Below are 20,015 nucleotides of genomic sequence, written 5' to 3' on the forward strand. Positions count from 1 at the left end.
CCTCCAAGCTATAAAGCCTTTGCAGATGACCTGTTCATGATCTATTTATGACTCTCCCTTTCTCTCTCTCTCCCCTGCCCCACCTTTCAATAAGCTCCCAGAGAGAACAATGGAATTATAGCTATTTATATACCAAAGGAGATAAATGGATAGCTAAATAGCAGAGTGAATATGAATAACCAGCAGTTTTGAACAATGAACATTTAAGTAACGACAAGACAGGGAGGTCTGTCAGGATATGTTGTTGTAGATAGATAGATAGATAGATAGATAGATAGACAGATAGACAGATTTTAAAAGCAGCTGTGTTGGTCAATAAGGAAAAAACCCTCTAAAACCCACTTCATTAGACTCCATCAAAATATCACAAAAATTAACACTGGCAAGCTTTTGAGTACTGCAGAACTCTTCATCAGGCAAAATCAGGCAAAAAGCAGGGTGTTGGGGGTGGGAGTACAAAAACTATATTGGATTTTGTAGCCATAAGGTAGACCCAGGTCCAATATGGATATTGCAGGCTGAATAAAGTCTCTGCTACATATTCCAGGTATCATGTTGCACATCTAAAATTCTGAGATAAAGAACCAATAGCTGCTCCTCATTTCTGAAAACATAAAGCTTCTTAAGCAAAGCGCATGGGCCCCTGGTTAAGCAGAAAGCAGAGCTAGTGTTTCACTGTAGCTTTGGGTTGGTTTTGATGCAGTATTTTACCATGGTTTTCCCAACCTGAAATGTCTATAAGAAATGATAGTCATAATTAGAAACCCAGCTATTGCCTGGTCAGTATTTCAAGCCCAAGTTGGCCATTGTAAGAAGTAGGATGGTTCTTCCCGGTAGATAGTCACACTCAGAAGGGTTCTTCTCATCTTCTTAAGTATCAGGTGTCCCTTTGTAATAATACAGTGAAATATCTGATATGTGACAATTTGAAGATCTCCACTGATATTCAGAATTGCTATCAGCTGCTATGTTTTCTTCCAGGCCTATCTAAATGGCAGGACAAGAGAGAACTGTTTAATGTTTAGGGCCTTGTGAATAGCATTAAGATTTTGAAGAGAATATAATTTGGGATTAGTTTTTCTGACAATGTTAATGCTATAAGATATACCCTTTCCAAAAGAAAACAAAAAATCTACAGGTTCCAACTTTTTCTTATGTTTGTGGAAACTTGTGTATAGAGATCTCTGTCAGCTCTTTCTTGACTTTGCCTGATGATTTACTTTGCAACTCCCATTGGCCTCACGAGTGGCATGCCATATATCTTGCAGCAAAAGGAAATGATTAGAGAAAGGAAACTATAAGACTTCTTGCAGGTTGTTCTTATCAGTTAAAGAAATGAGGACTTACCAACAAGCCTTGTTCACCTGGCTTTCCTGGCTCTCCCTTAAACACAAAATGTTATCAACATCAATGCCATTGTTTACATTCAGTTTGTGCTTTAATAAATCATAGAGTTAACTGCTACGAGATGGCAAGTAGTCTAGATCACTGGTCTTAAACTGGTGGGTCAGGATCACCGCTTGATCCAAGGTGGGCCGTAACAGGAGCACTACAACCATGCAAATATATGGTAAAAGACTAAGGAATGTGTCCTCAAGTACATGCTTGGGTTAAAAGTGGATCCTGCCTCTGAAAAGTCTAGATGGCTTTTAAAAGGAGATTGGAATAGACAAAGTTATGGAGGATATGTCTATCAATGGCCATTAGTGATGAAAGCTATATGGAGATTCTGGATGGGATTCATCAAACCAGTCCTCTCAGTGGAAGCCCTGCACAAGAACTTCCTCCTATGCACCTGGGCTTTCTTCTCCCGCCACATGCCCCCCAAAACTGGGTTGGGAGAACCTCCAGAATGGTGCATGGGGGGTGGGAACAGGAACATTTTTCTGTCTGGCAAGCTGTAATGCTTGGCCTGAAACAACTTGACAACCACAACACTAATTTCTACCCTCCATGTTCAGAGGCCACTGAGCATCAGATGCTGCGGACCAACAACAGGGTGTGTTTTTTTAAAAAACAAAAACAAAAACCAGGATTTATACACTGCTTAATCATCACACTGCAAAATGGTTTGTATAAAACCATCTCTGTGCCTGCTTCGGGGCTTCCATAAAGTACTGAATTGGCAATTGCATGAAGCAGGGCTCTTCCTATGTTCTTTTAATGCCAACTGTCGCTTTGTTATATTGCAGTGAAATATCTATTGACGAATATGTGACCATTTGGAGAGCACCTGATATGCCTTGCTTACCAGAATTTCCTGGCTGCTGCTGTTCACAGAAATGTGACCAGATTCTATGTGCCACAGATCTGGCAGTGTTCTAAGAGGATATGCTCTTTAATTAGCTGGGTGGCGTGTAACAATATTTTTAAGTGTTATAGGGCAAGTTCTAATTTTAGACATTGAATCAGATCAAAGAGTTGATCAAGTACATATCAGGCCAGGGCTTATAAGGTGCTATGATAGTCATCGTCCTCTGGAAGACAAATCTGTCAATGTTTTGAAAATGAGTCAGTTGACATAAGAACAAATTATAAATGCTTAAATGAGGGGCTGTTTCCCAGGTGGTGCTAAACTACAACTATCCTCATTGATGGGAGTTGAGAGTCCAGCAACATCTGGAAGGCCACATATTAGTCACCCTGGTCTAAAAGTAAATAAAAATGCTTTCTTACTTAATAAAAAATCAAACACCCATACATTAATAATTAAAGACTATTTGTTTATCTTCTCTTAATGTTAACTATCACTGAAGAAGTAGCTATAAAATCAAATGCAATGCATTTGCTTTTTAAAGGTTATTCAGAATGAAGGCTGTGCAGAAATGCTTTTGCTATGAGTGCAATACAGCCACATAGCAGTTCTATAAAGTGAATGCCAGCCAGCTATCTAAAATTATGTGGAAAGATCAATCTGTATTGAAGATAGAAGACCAGGGCATCTGAGTATTATTTCTTACGTTGTTACTTATACCTGCCTTTTCCTCTGATGGAACTCTAGGTGACTTGCAGGGGAAAAAACAAGATTGCTAAAAACATTGACAAAACAATAATTAAAAAAACAATTAAACACCATCACCACTATTATTATTATTACCGGTATATTACAGTGCCTAGTCACACTGTATCTGCAAGTAGCATCACACATTCCCAATGTGCATCTGTAATTCCACTCACAAAACATGGATAATGAATACTTCTCAGCTATAAGAAGCCTTTCTACGTCTATGATATTAACACACATGGATGGCTGACTCACCGGTAAGCCAGGCATTCCGCGAGGGCCATCTTTGCCAGTATCTCCAGGAGGACCCCTTGGTCCAGGAGGCCCCGGAGGCCCTGGGGGTCCAGCTTGTCCTTGGTCACCCTGAACACCAGTCAGTAAAATCAGCATTAGTAGACAGCTTTCGAATCTTAGCAGATAAGCTCTCAATTGCACAAAACACAGTAAGAGAGAGAGATAGAGAGGCGATATTCAAGGGAAGAGTTCGTGAAGGGGCAAAAGAGCTCAAAGCATATGTTAAACAAAGATCTCGATCCAGCTGTGTGCAGAACCATCAAGATGGATGGTGCTGTCATATTTGACAGCACAGCACCTGTGTGTGGAGGAAAGGGGACTGGACTCCAACCTCTCAGCCTCAAATAACTTATTGGCACTACCGATGGATTCTCAGGTGGCAGCAGAGACTAGGACCATAGCCAACGTATGCTAGTAAGCTGGCTGTGGCTGATCCTCTCAGACAAGGATTTGGCCTCAGTTATCGGTGTTTTCACAAGCTTCCTGCTTGGATTACTGCAATATACTCTATGTGAGGCTGTTGTTGAATATGCTTTGAAAGATGCTAGTGTCAGCCGTCTGAAATGGGACTTTCACCTAAGGTTCTGGATACAAAGACAGAATCATATCCACAATCCTAGCCCTAAAAAGCACACTAGTGCAGCCTATAACCATGTGCATTACACATGCAGGTATAGGGGATTGTACATTGACTACCTACATTAGGATGATTTCAGTTTGTGAAGTTTGTTTTCTGCATTAGGACACTATGCAGGAATGTTTAACACAAACTTGCAAAATTCTACCGATACATTTCTGCCATGGGAGTAGCCAGGACTTTTGTTAGGGGGGCAGGGAGGCAGAACCTCAGTTTGCTATGTATTTTTATTTATTTTTATTTATGGGGGGGGGCAGCTGCCCCTCCCTGCCCTCCCTTGGCTACGCCCATGATTTCTGCAAAGGGGCAAATGTTTACTTGGCCGGCATGTTCATTTTAAAAACTGAGTGATTAGACCTGTGTGGAGGCCGTAAAACTTTTATGGGCAGCTTACAAAACTGGTTCATGAGACCCAGCAAGCGACACTGACTGAGCTCTAAGCAGGCTCTGAAATATAACTGCCTTGTTGAAAAGCTGTACAGTACTTTTCATGCTATAAATCAAACAGCAATAATATTTAATCTCTCTTTAGCAGCCATTTTATAGCGACAATTGAGAAACAACATTTACAGCTTCAATATATCCACATTGGAATAATTTAATCTAGTTTGGGCAACGAACCGTTAAATCGCAATGATTCCTCTTCAAAAATACTAAGTTCTGTCCAGTTTCCAGTAAAAAGCTAACAGAAAATAGTTGGCAAAATTAATTTTGTGGTTTACGGCAAAGCTCCATGCAGTGTCTTCTAGCCCTTTGCAAATAAATAAATAAATAAATTCCATTTCATTATGAACTATGTGGTTCAGCAATATTTACAATTCAGCAATCAGCTGCAAGCAAAAGCATGGCAAAAGGTGCAGAGAGAGATTATGCACTACCTTAATGAGGCGGCGTTTAATGAGCTGCTGATCAGCAGAGAGAAACCCATGATTGATTTTAGGAAACACCATCTGATCAGGCAGGTGAGGTCAAAGGTTGAAGTTCAGAGGTGAAAGAATTGGAGAATAGACATCAGAAGGCCCCAAGAAAGAAATAGAAATATATACATTAGACTTGCAATAGCAAATATAATAATCAACTGGTGCTTGTGTCTGGTAAAGGAATCTATGCTTTCTTTTAAAAGAATTGCAGCACTAATCTAAAGAGAAATAGTCTATTCATTACATTGTCACCTAATGAATGCAAAGGTAATGCAAGTCAAGCTTACTCTTAAACTTCTCTTGAAACTATGGGTTTTATTCTTTTTTTGGCCAAGATTTAGAACTACACTGAACACCTTTATTATGCTTCACAAGCAAAGATTCCCAGAGACAAAGCACCAGTTCAGCATTTAGTCAGACTTTCCAAACAGCATATTGTGCCATGAAGAATGGTGCCATTAAAATGACATACTGAGCCTGCTGGTCCATAGATAGCTTAAATCATTTCTGCTTAATACTTGAAAAAATGGAAAACATGTGCTCAAGTGTGAAGCCATGAATGCATAATAAACTGCATTATTACTCTTAGCGTTTTGATGTAGATTCATTTGAGGCATTGTGCATCCTTGGGTGCCCTTTACAAGCCGAGTTGCAATACAGTTCCTGCTAAGAAAATTCTCATTAAGAACACACACGGCTGGAAGCTGGCAGAGATACCAGCATACGTAATCTTAGTCTTGTGGCCTCTCATACGTCAGGTAGTTCCACTGATACCTGGATAGCACAACAGCACTGAAGCAGCACGTGTGATGACAATTACGATATGTAGGGTGGGCTAGCCAGCTTCCAAAAACAAACTAAGTATTCATGACACTTCTATGCTGATACAGAAAGACTGGCTAGCTGGTACAGGTCAGCCACAAACCTTGACGGTCAGGATCTGATTACTGTGAAGAGCAGCAACTGTGGGAAAGCCTGGCAGACCCTAGGAACACACACATGGTACCAAAATAACACGACACAAAACGTCACACAGAACAACAACTTAATAACAGACATGACATTTAATAGGTTCTTATCTCTATCGTTATTTTTGTTGCCTGTTAGAAATTCTGTTTTCTATTTAGGGGTCCAAGAAAGTTTAAGGCCACTCAGAATTATAAATGTTTAATTTTTTATTAAAAAGAAAAACAGGTCATAATTTTGAATATTTATTAGTTTTTAGTACATTAGCAGGAGAGAAAGACACCTTTTTTTAGCATATGTTAAGCTAAGGCCACAGGAGCCATGTAGGCAACAAACTCTGAAACAACAGATCTTTCTAACTTCATTTTAAAATCTTCTCTTTACCATGCAACACAAAGCACATGAACTGACAGTATTTATAGACATTAATACACTGGACATTGGACTAATGCTAGATCCAGAGTGTTAAAAAAAAAATTGAGATCAACATTCGGTACGTATAGAGCTGTATTTCATGTACATGATGAAGTTCAACTCTTCCATTTCCCATTGACTGGCTCACTGCTATATTTTAACACCATTTACACAATCAGAAAAGGCTGTCAGATGCGACAAGAGCGCCCAGCTTCTTGTACCTCTCAAGTACCGCACTGGATGATTGAGAAGGAGGGGTGCATTAGACGCCAGCAACCTTTGCAATATAGGTGAAAAATGTCCTCCGATAATCTTCAGGGAAGAATGTTACACAAAGAGCCCCTGAGATTACTTCTGATTTGCCACAGGATTCTGCTTTTTCCTTTCCTTTTTACTCTTAGTGTAAGTCATTACCGAGCCACCTCTTCTTTGGAGTGTTTTAAAATAATTTTGTTAAAGCAAAGGCCTTTCCTATCAGTTTGCTCTTACATATTTCCATTAATTTTGGTTCAGCGATTCGTCACCTAATTCTAAGGAATGAGAGAGGATTTCTTTTTTTAAAAATCAAGGCAAGTATTTTGGTTTGGTTACTTCTTTAAAAAAACACTCTTGTGGCCCCCATAAGTTTTGAATACATATCATATGCATAAAATAACCCTCCCCTCCAAATTCAGATAAGCAGAGGAGAAGAAACCCTGCTTACAGAAACAGCAAACTAGATGGAGTTTTCATTCATTTTACTGCTCAGTATATGTGTTGAAGAACAGGGGTGCAGAACTAAATTGGCAAAAGAGCCACAGTTCCTTAAGAGGAACCTTCCAGAACCCACATGCTGGTATAGTGGTACCTCGGTTTTCAAGCATCTCAGAAGCTGAACATTTCAATTTTCGAATGCTGAAAACATGGAAGTAAATGCTTTTGTTTTTGAACGCGCCTTGGAAGTCAAATGGCTTCCACTGCATGTTTTTCTATTTTCTCCATTGAACTTGCAGCCAGTCCTTTGCGCCTCAGTTTTTGAACGTTTCGGAAGTCGAACGGTCTTCCGGAATGGATTATATTTGAGAACTGAGGTACCACTGTAGTAGGCTAGACCAGAGACAAAAGTGCTCAGAGTAATGGATGTGACTCTTAACATTGTACAGGAGCTGCATTGCAGAAACACTCGTATCGGAGGTTTCAACATATACATACCGAATGCACATGTTTTTCTATCCAGCTACTCAAAAGGCATTGGCAACTAACAAAGGCATTCCCACTAAGAAAAAGAAAAGGATGAAGGTGTGATGAAGGGATGGGGAGCAGTGTGGCCTGGAGAGGAGCTGGATAGAGAAGGCTGAGGCCACATCCAGAACCAGAGCCTGAGATTCCCAACCCTTGTTGTCTAGATATATGCACCTCTTTTTTTTCTTATGATAACCAGAATGCCTGCAATTCATTAGCCTTTTTCTGCACATTACAGCTTCAACTCTTACTGAATAAAAACAGAAACTATGTCCAAAGAAATTAGACACACACACACACACACATATATATATATAATATCGGTTTTAAAAGCGGATCAATTTTCTTTTAAAAAGTAATGTTAATTAAAATGACCATTCTAGGGGAAAATTGAACATCTTTTTAACAGGAAATTTTTTATTCAGAAACCTTGATGACTGCAAATATGAAACTCAAGAATATTCACTGTGAATTTTCATAATGAAATTGATAAAATTCATGTGGGCACATCCACAAATTTAGATGACTTTTAAAAAGGATTAGGTGAGTTCACAGAGGCACGATAGCCAAAGGTAACCTAAATGTACTGAGGCATTTCACCTCTATATACCAGATTCTGGGATCAAAGAATACACCTATTGCCCCCGTGACTTGACTGTGATCTTCCAGGATATAGTTGGAAACAACATGGTGGAGTAGATAGTTCTTAGTCTATGCATTGTTCTTAAGCTCAGTGATTTACAACCATAATTTATACTGCAGGATTAGCTGTGTAGGGAACAATCCTATAGTCATTGTAGGCACCACAGGATATAGTGGATCACCCCTTCAGTGGGTGGAGAGGAAGGTCTGTCTTCTGAGAAGGAGGTATGTACATGGATGCCTCCTTGGAGTAACATTAGAAAGGTCTACTACCATTGTTCTTCCACTGTCAGTGATGCTTCAATGCCTGAGAAGGCAATTCAGAGATGGGGATTGGGGGCCAGTTGAGAACTGCCCAATCAAAAAACCCAAAAATCCTCTTTTCCTGGAAGTGTCCCCAGAACAGGGGTGGGAAGTACACCAACTCTGGAGCTGGCCTACTGATTCCAAAACCCATAAATGCAACCAATGGGAGGGAAATACAAAGTGTGGGGTGAGAGAAAAGGATGGCAATGGTTGAAAAAAGAAGTAAGTCCCTTACAGCTTGGGAAGTCGTATTTCCTGCACTGTGGATTCCCTCACCTGGCTCTAGGTAGGAGCCATGGCTCAGTGACAGAGCCAGAGGCATAACTAAGATCCCTTTCACCCTTGGCAAGGTGCTGTATCAGTGTCGTGCCCCATCTCTCCCCCCCCCCATGACTTTACTGCAAAAGCTGCACTAGAAATTGCTATGTTTTACGCAGCCCAAGTACTCAAAGCATCTGGAATGAGGGTGGGGAAAAACTGCATGCCTTTGTGCGGGACACGAATCTTTCCCTACATTTGATCTCACCATGACAGTACCTGTTGTCATGCACTCCATAGTCTGTATAGGTGATTTTGTACCACCCCTGTGCCTGTGCCCCTGGTGGGGCCAGTTCTGTCAACCCCAAGGTATGCCCAGGGCTGTATTAAGCATATGCAGTGCCGGGGTGCAAAGATCCATCCCCTCAGGTTGCCTAGTCCCAGGTGTGCAGGAGGGCGGAGCCAGCTGGCCGCCTCAGCATCTCTCTGGCTCGGTCACCCCCGAACTCACAGCACAGAAGTGCCTGCAGCAATCCAACTGACGGGCGGGCTCTTCCCTGGACTCAACTTTTGGGCCCCGGACTCTCAGCCTGGTGCCCCTGAGAGCCCGGTGCCCAGGTGCCCCGCACCCCTAGCGCCTATGGGTAAGATGGCCCTGAGTACACCTCTGGGTAAAGCACATGCTGACATCTTGAGTTAAAAAGGTTCTGACAGCAGGTGATACGAAAGACTTCTGTTAGAGATCTTGCAGACAATACTGAGCTAGATGGGCAGTAAGCTTGACCAGCATGAGGCAGCTTCCTGTGCTCTCCTATGTTCTTCTTTGCCCAACTTTGCAAGTCATCTCAGTGTCCATTATCTCAGAGGATACTGGAGCACATCTCTTGGACTTCCTTGGGCTTGTCATTTTCTCAAATGTGATAGATGTGCTACTTGCAACAATCCTAAGAAAGCTACCCTTCCTTCAGGAATGAAGCAATCTGTGCAGGAAGTTCCTGTTGTAGGAGGCTTGCTGCGACTACCTTTGGATAACTGCTCCACAGACAGCACTTCATAATTTCCCTGCATATTTACAACACGGTAATATATTATGTAGCTTCCTTTGTGAACACTGCCGGCTGTGAGCAAACCTTTGCCTATCTACTGTGCCTCTCAGGGTAGAAACAGCAAAGTCTCCTTTTGCTCCTGACCTTGCTGCACAAGCTTACATATTCCTGTGAAGATCTGGCAAACAAGGCAGGAATTGCCACCTGCTGCTCACTTGCACTTCGTACATTTACAGCCAGCTGCTACTATTTCACATCAGATCACTCGAGCTGAAGGCCAGAGTGATCCTGACACATTATATGATGGCCTCCCCGCCCTACAACCACCTCAAGCTCCAATTAATCTCTCAGGCGGGTGCTCATTATTGTACCTGCTCTAGGGAATATAGTGTCTTGCATCATTCCCTGTGTATTGCCAAAGACTCGCAGCAGGAGCTTTATATAAACCCTTTTATTGCAACTGCTGCTTTCTCCATCAGCAGCCAAACTAAAACAATAATACACCACAGAGTATGAGAAGGCCAAAGGGCATTCTTCCTCCCAACATGTGCATTCATTCAAAGCAGAGCTTTAATTTTAATGGAGGGTGTCACTTCTTGGAAACTTTGCAGTCATAAGAAATAATCCGATATGAAATGGTTGTATTCTTGGGAGGGGGAAGGGAATGTTTTGTAATCAGTGCGGCCTCTTCGAAAAATGTGGCATTCAGTGATCTATTTCTACTCATGCCTTTGCAGGGAATAAACGTTCCAAAGAGACGTCTTTGGGTTTTAAAAGTATTTGCATTCCTCCAGAGTTCTGCATCATCCACAAGTAAACAGTTTTGGATAATGGAACTTCCTCATGCAAATAATGAATGACGACGCTGAAGACGCATCAGATCTAGCACTCTAAAACTTCATAGGATAATTTATGACTATTACTATTTTTTCACCCAGGTGCATAGTCAAGTTCTCATAAATGCATCTAACACACATTTTGATTCATGTTTTATTCTACTGCTATCATTTTGCAGTGAACTGTGCTCACATCAATGGGGGAAAACCAATATATGCATGCAAATAAACAAATATATGCTTTCTTATATTAATGTCAGTCAAGCCCTAGTTTCAGTCCATTTCACAAAATTGTAGAATTGCAGAGTTGGAAGGGAGCCTGAGGGTCATCTAGTCCAACCCCCTGCAATGCAAGAATCTCAACTAAAGGATCCATGACAGATGGCCTTATCAAACCTCTGCTTAAAAGCCTCCAGTGAAGGAGAATCCACTACCATCCAATAATGCTAAAAACCTCTGGGCAATTCGTCATATACAAAGAATCAACCATCTTTCCAGTTTTACATCCCCCCCTTCCAATATTTCACATTTATCAGCTTCAAAGCGCAACACAAACCCATCTGAAGTGTGCCTTATAACATATAAAATGTTCAGTTCCAACTGAGGAATAAATAGCACATTCTCAACCATTTGCTCCAAACAACCAATTTTTGCAACTCATTTTGTAAGACATATCCCAATATCTATTTAATTATTTATGAAGACATAAAACCAAGCAGCTCTGGATGTCTTCCTGAAAAAATCAGGTTTGCTACTAGTAATCATTATATATGCTTAATTAGGGCTAAGACTTGAAACAAGAGTGGGGTGCATTTAGTGAACATTTTCTCACCCTGAAGGGCAGTGCCTATTAAGGATGTACTGACCATACATCGTTTTGTCAAATCTAATGCACTGTGTGATTATTTCATTGTTATGGGGAAGGGAAAGAACTATTCCAAACTTTCAGGAGAGTAGAGCTGTCATCAGGAAACCAGCACACACACACACACACACACACACACACACACACACACAGACAAGATGCACTACAGACAGGCGGTATTTCAGGAAACTTTTTAGTTAGCTTGAAAAGTTACTCTTTTCATGTTGCAAATCGTTTCTGGGCAGCATTCTTTCAACCCTAATTTTAATTATGTGAATTAGTACCTCTGTGGGGGATGGACTCAAAATTGGCTAGTAGATGTTTAATTATAACGATGGGTTGACTAATCTATCAACATCCTGCAACAGCATTCTACCAAATGGAGCTGTTTTTTGTGGGAGGACTGCAATTCACATATAATATGATGTGGCTAGTTGAAAAGGAAGAGCACTTTCTGATAGGTTAGCTCCCATAGGAACTCGATTCTGGGTTCAACAGCCCAATCAGAGGTTTGCTAACTTACTGAATGGATTGGCCAAATGAGTATCTTTCAGCCTCAACTACGTGCTCATAAACCTGGCATGGCGTGGGACTGTGGTAAAGATGAAGTAGACATGAATCACAAACCACTACAAGTGCTGCAGAATTTATTACTTCTGCTTTATTATTGAGCATCTGCTCATGCGTTAGAGAGGCAATCAGAGGCAAAACAAGGGTTAATCATACAAGAATATTAACTAGAGAGTCCTAACAGTTTTACCAAAGCAAAAGAATCTGTTTAATCACTCAAGTTAACAAAGGTTAAGATAATAAAAGGAAGTTCTGAATGCCTTCGCTTTCTGGAACTTAATCCCTCCTGCTGAAGACATTTGAAAGATGCTATCAGTTGCGTACAGCCCCAGCTGTTAAAAAAATTTACTTGGAACACTCCATGTGGAGAAAATAATTTTATGAAAATAGTTAAGTATGCACCCTGTGTGGCTTCTTATTGCACCTAGACCCCAAAACTAATTTAAAGTCAGCTGCTGGATAATGATTGTGAGACCTGATAAACAATAAATCTTTTCTATATCAGAACTGAATGGCAGTAGTGCTTTATTATCATTTGCAGAAAGGGGATAGGAAATAGATTAACATACTCAATTAGAGCCGTTTAGTGCATGCTCAAGGTCTATTTTCATTAATTACTGCTCTGGTTGGACAATAAATCATGAATGATCTTCAAGTGCCAAGGTTCTTTAAGTAAAAGTCATTTTGAAATATTGGAAGTGCCTGCTAATTTCTCTAGAGCAAAGACTTCCAAGTACAGCTGAAGTAAACAGAAGCTGCACATTGGGTGGTACACAGAACTGTCCGGCTTAATTCTTCCTTCTTCAGGATAAAACTGATGGAGAGCTCTTCAGACATTTGGTGATATAAGTGTTTACAAAAAGAATAACTCTTCAGGAGACTTTAATATGTATTAAGTCAGTTCCACTTGTAGACGTTGTCCTGCAATACCCTAAATGAAAATCTCCTGTAAGTAGGCCAGAGGTTTTCAACCTTTTTTGAGCCCACGGCTCCCTTGACCAACTACATTCTTTCTGTGGCACCCTTGCAGGGTTCAGAAGCCCAGTTATGGCAGCCTCTCACCCCTTTTCAAATACCCTCCCTTGTGGAGTGTTTCCTCAACTTCCTCTCCTTGAATGTCCTCTGGGCAGCCACTGCTGCCACCCCTGGTCTCTGAACTGCCTCTGCTACCCCAAAGAGAGGTGTATGGGGCCTACTAGTATGCAAATTTCTGTTAACTTTGAGAGTTGAGCTTAGCTCTGTGGGGAAAGGCCATGCAAAACTCACACCTCCACCTTCTTGTCTCTCCACTTCCTCTGCTTGAGGGAAGGTGGAAAGGTTGCCAGATCAACATTTTGAAAATAATGCTGTAATGTGTGTTCCATGCAATGCTAGTGTGCCTCATACTAGTAGGTATAGGGCCTACTAGCACGCAAATTTCATTCACTTCTGTCAAAAGGTAGGGAGGTATCCTAATAGTGAATGGGAGGTACAAAGCAGACTTGGATAGACCCTGAATCAAACTATTCAGTCTACATAGCACCTTAAAATGAAGTGGGCTTTCTGGAAGTACCTAATCAAGGGACCCTGACCATTAGGTCCAGTCATGGCCAACTATGGGGTTGCGGTGCTCATCTCGCTTTATTGGCCGAGGGAGGCGGCGTACAGCTTCCAGGTCATGTGGCCAGCATGACTAAGCCACTTCTGGCAAACCAGAGCAGCACATGGAAACGCCATTTACCTCCCCGCTGGGGTGGTACCTGTTTATCTACTTGCACTTTGACATGCTTTCGAACTGCTAGGTTGGTAGGAGGAGGGACCAAGCAATGGGAGCTCACCCCGACCTTCTGATCGGCAAGTCCTAGGCTCTGTGGTTTAACCCACAGCGGCACCTGCATATCGTCAGTGCACATTCCTAATTTTTACTGGACAAGGTGTCAATTGTGTACTCTGGAAAGAAGAAACAGTGAGAATTTTAGCTATACACTGTCTAGATCTGGAAACAAAAAAATGTTCCTGTGTCAGTCAGCTAGTTAAATGTTTATGCCTGGGTGCCTAATATTTTAGAGCCACAACTGTTACTAACCAGATTAGTATCTTTTTCCCCCCAGAGGACTAAATTCTTATAATTAGAAACTATAATCTAGTTTCTTCACTCAATAATCCTGTGAAATAAAAGTTACTGAGTTGCCAAAATCCATTTAGTATAAAGTCTCAGTGGTCTAATAGCAGCAAGTCTACCAGTCCAACCCAAACAATTTACTGTCTGTGCCATTGTAGAAACTTGCCAGAGGAAGAAGATGCTTGCCACCTCTTTACTGCACTTCAGTGCCAAGATAAATTTGCCCAAAAGGTAGGATCATGCACAAAAGCCAAGCAACACAATGCGTTTCATCTGGTATTATTGTGACCAGGTTCTGAGAAACACATTTCTCAGATATGGTATAAGCTCTCCTTTTCCATCAGTATGTAATTCAGTTCACTTAGAGACTGCTACCCCTAACAGCTGGGGAAGTTTTTGGTTTTGGGCAGAGCAGGGATATGAAACTGAGTTTCAGGCTTCCATCTTTCCACAGTTGCTACTGCATCAGAACAAAGCAATGCAACAGGTAAAAGCTGAACCAAACAAGGTTCTGTTGCTGTCCTAAAGGGATCTCTTCTTGTGCTGCAACTTGTGGCACAACTCTCACATCAAATTCAGCTGTTCACAACCTGAGAACTGCACATTGGCTGTGATATTGTGAGGGATATTTGATCTTGGTGCTAGAATTATCACTACCTTCAGCTGACATCCTGAAACACACTGCCACTCCAAACTACTGGATGCAAATAATTTTCAAAACAAACACACATCAAGCTATGCTTCCAGTTAACCAGTTATACAGGCTGACTTCTGAGAATTTAAAAAATGTCTCTTAGCATTTACATTTTAAAATTATTAAAATGAATTATTTGGGCAATGCCATTTGATTTCACATGGGTAATATTCTTTGCAGTGCAATCTTATGAATGTTTCCTTGGAGTAAGACTGTGTTCAGATGAGAATGAGTCTAGCCTCAGATGTCTTCCTCTACCTCAAGCATGGCTACAAGGAGATCAGGAGTTTCTATCTCCATTTTAAAATTAATTATAGTTTGCTGTGTCATCCAAATCCTAATCTTAGCTATGGTTAGTGAAAACAAGTCAGCTTACACTACACTATGGTTTAAATCTGGCTCATTCCCACCAACCACTGTTAAAATTAACCTCAATTGCAATTGGCTTTGGATGGCATGACAAGCTGTAATTAATCACAAGCTTCCCAACACCTCCATGCTGGTGTGGGGAGCGTTCAAATCCAGGGGGAGGCGACAATCATTCTTATAATGTTAAATTATGGTTTAGTCCAGTGGTTTTCAAAGCGTGTGGAGCACTGCACTGATATGGCAGGAGAGGGTGTAAGAAAGATTCAAGGGCAATGAATATAATATTTTGGGAATAATTTATGTTCTTATGTACCTGCATTGTTTTATATCTTATGGATGCCCCATGATCATATTGTAAAGCAGTTGTGTTCTACGTTATAAATCAAGCACTGTTAGGAGTTGTTACAATGCATTCCTTACCAATAAAAAATTCGGGGTGGAGGGAGCAATTTTTGTTCTGAAAGTGTGGCCCAGAGAAAAAAGTTTGAGAACCACTGGTTTAGTGTTTTCAAGGGTGGTGCATCCCATTTTGCCACTTGACGGTCTGTTTCTAGCACCTCCAAGCTGGCTGGAAAAGTCTCCTGTCTGAAACTGCTAATCAGTGTCAACGTTACTGAGCTAGATGGACCCAGTGGTGTTGCAACGGGGGGGGGGGGGGGCGGTGCGCCCTGGGTGCCATGTCTGGGGGGGGGGGTGACAAGAAAGCACCCCGCGGGGGCTCACGGCGGCGTGAGCAGCCATCGCGCTGCCACAGCTGCATGTGGAGGATCCTCAGTTCTCAGCTGCAGCCACACATGCGCTGTACATAGCAGTTTGCCGCTGGCACTGCTCAAGCGCCGTACAGATGGCAGTGAGATCCCTCTGTTGCCACTACAGCCATGAACGGATGATCCTCCATTCGTGGCTGCAGCCGCGAGCAGAGGATCCCAGCACTGTCTGTATGGCGCTGGAGCAGCGTCGCTATGTATGGCACATGCGCTGTATGTAGTGACACCACACATGCACAGTACATAGCGGTTTGCCGCCCTGGGTGTCACGATGCCTTCATTCGTCCCTGGATGGACCAATGGTTTTACTACTGTTTTAGAGTCCTTGGCCACTCATTTACAGTGATAAGGACAGTCAAGCTCACTACAGCATTTTGTATTCATAATAAAAGTTTGAAAAACAGAGTAAAAATGCTGAAGTCGTGAATATGGAACTAAAAAGATCAAACTGTTAAAAAGAAAATCCCTGAAAACTGTTCTGGCTCTGTAAACTATTTTCAAAACCACATTCCTTGCCTGCCATATAACATCAAATGTGTAGGACCCTATCCAGAAATCCTGAGTTCATAAATGCTTCATCATGACTATATATGGCCGTTATGAAATTCCAAAGATATAATAATGTTCAGCCTAAAACATGTTGGCCAGGATCCAAAGGGCTGCAAGTGGAAAGGAAATTACTCCTTGCAGTTTCAGGCAAGGACGTACAAATCCTAGAGTAAGAAATGAATGCATTGAAAGAAAATGTGCTACTTTTGATCTTCACATTTGGAACAAAATCCCTGTAAAACGTTTTATTTTCCTCGTGCAAAGTTCTACTACAAGCTGAAGAAGGAAGCTTTCCCATGAGTGTTGGGCTGCTAGACATTTGGAGTCCAGCCAGACAAAATCAATGGGCACACTTCCAAGTAAGATATTAAGGTCTGAGCTGTTAGATCAGTAAAATCTTTAGTACTGTTGTTGGATATACCAGCCAACATTTCACAGATAACAAATAGGGCTATGCCTTTGCCCCCTGTTGTTCTACCAAAATTTTTCGCCTCCTTATTCTTGGTTGAGGACTAGATTAATTTGCTATGTCCTCCGCTTATTTCCCCAGTCTGTTCTCTAATGATTTAAAAATCAAGATGGTGATTGTTCTTTATGTTAAATACATATTAGAAAAACTTAAGTGTCCTACAGTGTTCTGATTCACGCATCATGGCAAACTATAACATCTTGTGAATATGCAAGCATGTGGGCTCCCTACCCAGTTGCTCCTACCCAGTTGTTCTGCTGCTATTGTTGTCCCCTGGTAAACCATATGTTCAGACCTAATGCTAAGCCAAACCATGGATCAGCCCCAGGTAGAAAAGCAGCAATGTAGGAGTAGGGTTGCCATATTTCAAAAAGTGAAAATCCGGAAACAAAAGTTGAGTTTTTGAGCTATTTTTTATGAAATCTACCAAAATCTACACTACCAACATGGGCTGCCATACATCCAGATTTCCCCAGACATGTCAGTTTACGAGGGCTGAATACTGGATATATCCGGGAAATTCAGGATGTATGGCAACCCTAGGTAGGAGGGCATCAACCTCAATTCTCACTCTTTCCTCATTGTTTGGCTTTAGCATTACATGTTAAGAAAATAAAAGAACACGACTGAAGTTTGAGCCAAATTGTGAACAGGGACAGAAAACTTAGTTTTGAGTATTGTCTGTCTCCACAGAAATCTGAACTGGTTGAAGCTGCCTCTGCCGATCTGTGGAGTGTTTAAGTTGTGCCTTCACCTAGGTTCAGCCTGTATATTTGTAGACAAAGGAAGTATTACAAAGATGCCAATAATTCTCTAATGGCTCTTTCAAATTTGGGTAAATGCTGCACCCCTGGTCTGTAAAATCGGAATGTTTGTAATAAGAAGGAGTGTACGCTATGAGCATATAATGTCAATTCTGGCTCAACTGCACTGGCTGCCAATCAGTATCCTGGCCCAATTCAAAGTGCTGGTTTTGACCTATAAAGCTTTAAATGTCTTAGGACCACAATACCTTTCCCCATATGTACCAACCTGGACCCTGTGATCAACATCTGAGGCCCTTCTTCTTGTGCCCCCTCCACAAGAGGTCCAGAGGATGACGACACAAGCCTTTTCTGCAGTGCGTCCCCACTTGTGGAATGCTCTCCCTGGGGAGGATCACTTGGTACCTTCATTACATATCTTTAGGCACCAGGCAAAAACATTATTCTTCTCCCAGGCCTTTGGCCAATTAAACAATCTATAGCCTTTTAAGCTGTGTGTGGGTATTATTGTTTTGTTTGCTACTATGTTATGTATTTTGTGTTTTTATACTGTAAATCACCCTGTGATCCTCAGGTGAAGGATGGTACAGAAATTTCAATCATCATCATCCACAGCATCTCTAGATAGGGCTTGAGTGCCACTGATAGTCAGCATAGACAGCATAGACCTAGATGGGCCAACGGCTTGACAGAGGATAAAAGAGCTTCCTGTGTTTTTATGTGGAGGTATTTTGGTTTTGGTGGGACGCAGGTGGCGCTGTGGGTTAAAGCCTCAGCACCTAGGGCTTGCCGATCGAAAGGTCGGCGGTTCGAATCCCTGCGGCGGGGTGCGCTCCCGCTGCTCGGTCCCAGCGCCTGCCAACCTAGCAGTTCGAAAGCACCTCCGGGTGCAAGTAGATAAATAGGGACCGCTTACCAGCGGGAAGGTAAACGGCGTTTCCGTGTGCGGCTCTGGCTCTGGCCAGAGCAGCAATGTCACGCTGGCCACGTGACCCGGAAGTGTCTCCGGACAGCGCTGGCCCCTGGCCTCTTAAGTGAGATGGGCGCACAACCCCAGAGTCTGTCAAGACTGGCCCGTACGGGCAGGGGTACCTTTACCTTTACCTTTATTTTGGTTTTGAAAACCTACTGTAAAGTCTATCAAATCAGATATTTTAAAAGACTTTTTAAAAAATTCTAGTCTAGTATAAGCGTTCACTTCTTTTGAATGTGGTGCCAAATATATTTTCATGTGCTTTCACTCCACATCATACACATTTGAATAGAATGGTTTTTTTAAAAAAAAAATGACTGAGAGCAGACCCATTACTGGAATTTGAGAGCTAATTAAAGTTATTCACGCATCAAAAAGAGGCTTTAGCTATATTTTCATACACTGTGGGGATTGAACCTTAGTGACAGACAGCAGCAATAGCAAGTCTCTGAAAAGGAGAAGAATGCCTTAGTAATAGTTTTGAATGGTATAAAACAATTGGGCTTCCGAGCATAATCACAACCTGCTGTTTGTCTCTTCTTTTCTCTTATGTTTCATAACTTGGTTCAAAGTTAACATGAATTTGTTTTCTCTTAGTAATACTGTGTGTGCCTTTGTAAAAGTACAAAACAGCCATAATACTATTTTGAAGAGCCATAAAGGTTTCCAAACAGTAGTTTCCCTCACCAGAGTTTTCTAGCTATAAGCACAGCAAGAATCTGGCTCACTTTTCCTGCACCTGTCAGAAAAGGAGGACGAAGGCAGGGAAAAAAATGATCAGGGTATCTATCCAAAGGATCCAAGCATCCCATCATAATTACCAGAATGGCAGAGAAGCTTCTGGCAACCTACATCATGTGGAACAAGGCCAAGGCTTAGAAATCACCATCACATGGAATAGCCACGCCTTAGTCATTTTCTGATTTTCTTTAGCGTGCAACTGAAGTGCAGCTTTAAAACATTAGCTAATAATGATTGAAATCCTGTACAGAAAATAAATACAGACCTGAGAAAATAGCAATACTTAGTGTATTCCCAAGGCCAGTGTCTCTTCACATGCAGATAAATGAGATGGCAAGGAAGTGGTACAAACCTATCACCCAAGAGTGGTGAATGGACTGCATCACTTCAGATGACTGGTTTCCCACCAGGGCTGTTTGCCAGGATGAAAGAGCACTTGCCCAAGTGCTGTTTGGTGGGCACCTCTCCTGCAGTAGTGGGTTTCCCTGGTTGCAGACTTCCCTGACACAGGTGGGAGGGAACTCACCATTTTACATTATTCACAATGCCCTGGAGTGCTGAGTGTAGCCTTGCTCCGGATCCTTGGGAGAAATTAAAAATAGCAGCTTC

At 41.8% G+C, this 20,015-nt stretch overlaps 1 protein-coding gene across 1 annotated transcript in view; it reads right to left on the reverse strand.

The window, feature by feature from the left end:
* The window catches only part of COL25A1 (collagen type XXV alpha 1 chain), a 327,412-nt gene that overhangs the window by 87,648 nt on the left and 219,749 nt on the right, over positions 1–20,015 (reverse strand). Inside the window, exons 8-10 of the mRNA XM_079990247.1 lie at positions 4,814–4,885; positions 3,260–3,367; positions 1,348–1,383 (exon numbers count right to left, since the gene is read on the reverse strand). Coding sequence (XP_079846373.1) covers positions 1,348–1,383; positions 3,260–3,367; positions 4,814–4,885 — 216 coding nt within the window. The remainder of the gene's footprint in view (positions 1–1,347; positions 1,384–3,259; positions 3,368–4,813; positions 4,886–20,015) is intronic.

The sequence above is a fragment of the Podarcis cretensis genome (genome assembly GCF_951804945.1).
Source record: "Podarcis cretensis genome assembly, chromosome: 9".
NCBI lineage: Eukaryota > Metazoa > Chordata > Lepidosauria > Squamata > Lacertidae > Podarcis > Podarcis cretensis.